The sequence below is a fragment of the Mya arenaria genome, chromosome 4 (assembly GCF_026914265.1).
Source record: "Mya arenaria isolate MELC-2E11 chromosome 4, ASM2691426v1".
NCBI classification, from domain to species: Eukaryota; Metazoa; Mollusca; class Bivalvia; order Myida; family Myidae; genus Mya; species Mya arenaria.
In genome coordinates this window covers 16,226,010-16,232,715 of record NC_069125.1, presented here as the reverse complement: position 1 = coordinate 16,232,715, position 6,706 = coordinate 16,226,010, and the positions used below count along the sequence as shown (strand labels likewise).

Sequence of the window (6,706 nt, the reverse complement as noted above, 5' to 3'; positions counted from 1 at the left end):
GAAAATATAAAGTCGGTCGGGTTAGTGAAAACGAACAAGTTATTTTTTACGTCCTTATCCTGAAAATCGGTGCGTGAACAGAACAAAAATTGAATAATTGTTATTTTCAGGCATTAAAACTATTCTTAAAAGGATTTTTAAACAACTAGTCATACATATATAATTACACCAAAATATGCTAATTATACGAACACTTATAGTTGCCAATGTTATGAAAACTGACTCATAAACATCAGTTTTAGTTTTCAATCCATAAATACTCTCAGTTCGTAAATATGTGGCAATATCTGTTCATTGTAATTACATTTAAACAATACTTCATTTTGTTTTGATTCTGACTTACTTTAGGCTTAAATGTTTGGATTAAATGGAGCAGTTAATGGAATTTTAGTTTAAGTTCAAACCAAAAAATGAAATATTATCCTTAAGGATTGTTTATATCCGAAAACCCATTACAATCGGCATCAATATTTTGAAAGAGGATAGTGTTCATACTACTAATACCTAGTTTAACGGTCAAGATATGACAGAACGGATTCTTAAGGCGGTAGTGGACGAATTAGAAAGGCACGCCGCAAAGAAAGGTAATTTTATTTTGTAAAACATTATATTTATATATATAAGTAAATCGATGTAACAAAATATAACAATAATAAAAATATCAACTTCACATAAATTGTATTTTAGATGGATGAATGGAAAACATATTTAAATTAATCAAAATGTTAAGTGTCAAGCCTTTATTTTCATATTCAAATAAACACGGACGAACGGAATTTTGTTTAATTGTAGGCGGGTTACTCAAACTGAAATTAAATCTTACTATAATTGCGCATTGTTCAGGGGCAATTCTGTTGTAGGGATTCGCAAGGTGTCAAATGGTTAATGGGGGAAGTCCGCAGGCTGATCCATAAATTCTTTGTAGCGATATTTGCTTAAACTCTACTATAGCTGAGCATATGTTTGTTTTCTGATCATTAGCAGTTTAATACATTTTAATTAAGACGAAATCTACCAAATTGTGATTTAACCCGTAACCTTATGGACATACACATCTAAACAAATCTGTAAGGTGACAAAAATGGATGCTTTACAGTTTTATCATTCGTATAACCCTGCTTATGTTGATTTTCTTTTTCATCCTAAAGGGTCAATTAAAGAAAGTGTTAAAGAGGTCAGATCGGTGAGTTTTCAAGATATAAGCGAAATACAGAATATAGACGCTGGTCCAGCGAAAGGAAACGAACAAATATGTGATACAACAGAAAATATTAATGAAGGTCCAGCGCAAAATTACGATCAAACTGAAAAAGCCGTTAAACAGATAAGTATTAACATTGAACCAATCAATAACAACAACCAATCAAATTTGATAGATAAGCCGGAATATGTGAACGGAGAAAGTGCATATCAACAAGCAGATACTTTTTCTCCAAGTCGGGAAACAAACACTTCAACGGAGCATAGCAGCAATGAAAAGCAAACAAAATTGAATGAAACTGGAAGCATTCCAGGTTCAATATCATTGAATACAAAAGAGAGCGAGAATGTGTCTTCTCTGAAGACCAACAAAACAAAAGGAGCTAAGAAGGGGATACGTCATCGCAACAGTGCTGGCAAAGTGAATGAGCGAGATCACCGCACCGTGTTAGCATACAAGAAGACAAGTGATCATAAGAGTGAAACAAAAAAGCCTACAAGAAATAACAAGCGGTGCAATAGGCAGGTTACCAAGGATACTCGACCATCACTTGATGTAGATATCAGAGTCAGTAACATTGTATCAAAATCTGGGGAAATTGACAGTACAGGGAAAGTGAAAGAACGATCAAGACATCCATACCTTCCAGACGACCTTAGGAGGCTGATTGAGGAGCATTTCATGAAGGATAGCACAAAACCTTCACGGAAGAGTTCTCAAAAATCAGTTTTTGATTCTGGCACTACGGCAACGAAGGGGGATAAATCAGGCCAGGGCAGTGTCCCTGGTTCCTCTATAAAACATACTAAAGAACCAGTCCCTCGGCTTTTGCATGAAATAATGAAGGACGAGAAACATGTTCCATCGATTTTAACAAATAAAACAATTCCAAGGAACGGCACTGGTCATGGATTGGTAACGCCAGTACACATTACAAACGGGGACGCCAAAGATGATACTAACAAGAGGTATAGCCAATCGACATATTCCAAACCTGGAGTGATTCTAATTGAGAACCCGGATGTAAGTCCGCGAGGAAGAACAAGATACCGCCTGGATGCAAGCAGACACTACGATGCTCAGAATACGAGCACACAGATGATTATTCTGAACAATAAGCATTCGGTAAGGTTGCCTGTAGCTTGTGATTGATATTGTCTGAAATTGTGATTGATTTCACATATGATCGGTATATCGACGTAGGATGTATATTTATAATTATGATAGTTTTCATTGTAGTGAACCATATTTTGAGGTATTCGATTATAAATAAGCTTGTCATTTTATTTAGACATTGGCTATAGACACATTGAATGATTTGGTTTAGATGTTTTCATATTCAATGTAGCTACCCAGTATGCCATTAGTCGGAGGCTTGGTTTCAATGTGAAATCAACCAATCGATAACTGGTTGGCATTTACATTACCGTATGCATTGTTACGTCACTCGTCAATATGTCTTATGTTAAAGGGACTATACACCAGATTGGCACCAAAAAAATGTATTCTGTAACGAATCTCAGGACAATTATTCATTAAAATAATTTACTCTTTGATATCATAATTGTAAAAAAAAATACCAAAATGTAAAAAAAGAGTCGGAGACCGGGTTCGAACCGGTGTCGCCAAAATTGCAGTCCAGTGTTGTATCCACTGCATTATATACATAACTTATAACTCATAATATCACGTGATAACATCGACTAAATCACGCATAAGAATGAATTCTACTAGGTAGACATACCTAGTAATCTTTTTTTAATGGAGAAATACGAAAAAAACTGCGAAAAATAGATTAATTGTAAGCTATGTGGTACTTTAGTAAGTAAGTTTCAATGCATTGTACACAATGATACCAAGTTTAGGTCAGTTTTCGACAAAAATAATTCCGCTATTTCATCATACGGTGTATAGCCCTTTAAATGTTGATGCTTGATTATTCTATCTAATTTGGGAAAGGGTGTTGCTTTCTGAATACTGATTTGTAAATTATTCACCGAAACTTAATTACATGTACAGATAATGTTATGTCCGGGCGTTGTTCCTTTTTTTTTAACTATTTCGGAAGTGAAATCACCGATATTTCAATGTCAAAACAGCCTGTTTGCAATGTGTCGGTATAATATTAACATAATCTTTCTCACGTATTAGACTCTTTCAAATGATAACAAAATACTTTGTGGTCACTGGACATCAACATTTCACTTGGTATATCGTCGGACACCGTAGCAAAAACAAATACACAGGATTTGTGAACACAGTTAAAAAATGTATATTAGCCTTATTAAATTGGTCTCTTAAATGAATAGCTACGTGGCTTGAAAAAGCGCCAAAATATCGCTTTTTAAATAACTGGATTTAGCATTCAACTTAAAAAAAAGTTTTTGCATCAACTAGTGATGTTCCGATGATCGATTATAATCGAAAATCGATTGGTTGGGCCAGAAATCGGCGATAATCGATTGTATTTGGTTATAATCGATCATCGAAAAAGAAATTGAAAAAAAATATAAGTAAGTGTTCAGACGTTATCTTTAACAAAATGGCAGATGAAAGCCACAATGAGCAAGTAAACATGAACTATTTTTTATATAACACCGATTGTACTATCGATAATCGGTTACTTGAGTGGAACCGATTATCGATTGTAAAATTGGAACCGATTCCCAACACTAGCATCAACTTATATAATGTCCCTTTAATAACTTGATTAGTTTTATAACATTTCAATTGTATACATGCGTTTGTACATAAACGTGTTACTTTAAACTCGTTGTTTTGTAGAGTTCCTCAAGACTGTGGAAAATTCCCAGACCAAAAAGTGAAGATGAGAGGTATACGTTATGTCATGGTTTCTGAATTGGTAAATTTAATAGATTGCGTTTTAACAGTTTCTTTGTGCTTTAAACCATAAAGACATGTATTAAAAGCCTAAAAGTGTATATTTTGCATTGCAGACAGAAGATGGTTAACCCAAGACGTCATATTAAAGGTACTTTGAAACTGTGATAGAAGGTGGTAACGATTTATTTTGTTCAGCATGGATTTGATATTTTTTGTCTCAGTTTATAAGATTCGGTACTTGGTCAATCTGGGTGACTTGACTTCTCCAACTGTGTAATTTTATTCGACAATATCATTAAAATACCTATTTGCAATCTCATACAAAATGTATCAAACTGACTCATTGCAGGTAGAAAAAATTAAGAACGAACTGCAGCTAGTACCTTACTGAAATGTTATCATTTCAATGTGATCATTTCAGGATGTATATGTCCGTAGTAGCGTACTTTAATGTAATCAAATTAGTACAAAGTCTTTTTTCACAGACCGTTCATTCCATGAGTGTGGACACTTTCACCGTCGGTGTGCAACTTCGCCCGGTCCTGAGAGGTTCAGGTCTTCTAGCAGTTTGAACATCTTGCTCACAAAGAACAGACCTTCTAGTGAAAATATTGGTATGTATTGGACTACCTTCAATAAAATATCATTGAAATGGGTGTTGGGCCATTAGATCGTATTATTTTAATGATTACCAGTAACTCTTGGTATTACATAGTTCATAAATCCATCGTGGACAATAAAGTCAAACAGTTTAAAATAAAGTTATTACATAATATTATAGCAACAAATTTAAAATTATATATCTGGCAAGTGAAAGATTGTCCTTGATGCATATACTGCAATGAAGTAGATTATGACCACTTCTTTGTTACATGTAAGGCATTGTCAACTTTTTGGAGCAATATTCAGACAGTCTTTAAAAGATGTGGAATACAGAAACATATTAAGAATATTAAGCACATTGTGCTGGGGTATAAAATTACTCAAAAAGAATATAATATTGTTAACATTGTTTTAAGTCAGGTTTCTTATTGTATTTACAAGACTTACTACAAGTGTGAAAGAAGAACGATACCGATTAATATTATGCACCCTTTATATAATGATTTAATAACTCTCCAAACTCATTTTACAAATAAAAGAATTTCCCTGCGTTTTCTAAATGAATTTATCAAATATATTGTTATATATTGCCTATTCATCTCAAACACTGTACCATTGACCACATTGCTTGTTGATGTTTTTGTACTCTTTGTATGTTTCATGATAAAATAAACAGATTGTTTTTGATTGACAATTCCAAAAAGAAAAAAAATGATTACCAGTAATTGAAACCGACAAGGACAAGCCCAGAAAACAAATATCTACTATATAAAACCATGTTTAGAGGCTCAATATTTAGGACAAAAACTGCTCTGAAATATAGACACGAACGTACAAATAGACCAAACTGGCATCAAAATAGCTTTATCAATAAATTATTGGATTACCGTATTGGGACGATCAATGGAACATGAATTGAATTGGGCTTTAACTAGTTTATATGCACATAACCTCGCACTGGCCCCAACATTTATAAATAATAACAACATTTAAATATAAGTCTCACTGGAGCCATCAGTTTAAAAACATTGAAGATTAAAGTCAAGCTATCATGTAAACTGTGAAATACTGCCATTTATTCAATTTCCCCCATCGTTGATACAAACTCCGACATAATGATTGAAACGTGGTCATTCCTGTGTATCAGACAATGACTTAAAATGGCTGTGAGGTGTCGTTGGAAGTAAAATAGTTTTCGACCAAGAAGGCATTTAAAACAAGCATGTGTTATCATACGATAGTAGTAATATACTATAATCTTCTTTTTCTTTCAGGAGAACGTTTGTTTGAGGGTAAGCATAGTTTAATATTTTGTTTAAAAAACTTCGCCTAAATAAACATGTTGTCATGATAAGAACTCGGTTTATGTAGATTTCATGGCAATTTCGGAATACTTCAATCCATGAGACATTTTTGGAATACTTCAACCCACGAGAAATGTTCTCTTTTATTGAAATAATATCTATTGCACAAAGCATATAGTTCTTAATGTAAGTTGCATAAATTGTTGAAAAGTGTCAGTTTTTCAGCCCGAGCTAGTATCAACCCTCGACGGCATCGTTCCTGCCAACCAGTGAAACGCCAACCCCAAATGGATTTCTCTAAACCAGTCAAAGCTAAGGACAATTATGTCTTCGAGTGGGAACGCGTGTATTCAGAAAATCCAAGGCCACAATGGACGCGCCCTGCTTCTGAAAAGCGACCAGTGACAAGAAATCAAACTGTTGACAGAGTGAAAACGGCTAGGAGTTAGTTAGCATACGGGCAATCCGGTGCAGTTTGCAGTGCAAACAAACACTTGACGATTTAATGCACTTTTTATGGACATATATGTATTTGATTCAACATTTTAATGTAGCATTCATGCAATAAACAGGAAATAACTGTTTTAAGAAAATGTGAAATTGATTCGGATGTCGACCTCAAATATGGCTATGCATGCAGCGTTTACTGTTTTATGCAAATGCGTAATGCAAATGTCAAAATTTCTCAAATCCATTGCAAAAAGGAGGTCCGTATATGACTATTCATGTTAAAAAAATGTGTGCGTTCAAAGTA

At 34.0% G+C, this 6,706-nt stretch overlaps 1 protein-coding gene across 1 annotated transcript; it reads left to right on the top strand.

Annotated features, from left to right (window-relative positions):
• The first annotated feature begins 253 nt into the window (after positions 1-253).
• On the top strand, positions 254-6,701 carry LOC128230344 (uncharacterized). Its single transcript, XM_052942534.1, has 7 exons — positions 254-584; positions 1,149-2,326; positions 3,986-4,035; positions 4,159-4,193; positions 4,531-4,659; positions 5,923-5,940; positions 6,178-6,701. Exons 1-7 carry the CDS (start codon positions 524-526, stop codon positions 6,399-6,401), a joined length of 1,695 nt encoding a protein of 564 aa, XP_052798494.1. The 5' UTR covers positions 254-523; the 3' UTR covers positions 6,402-6,701.
• The last annotated feature ends 5 nt before the right edge of the window (positions 6,702-6,706 follow it).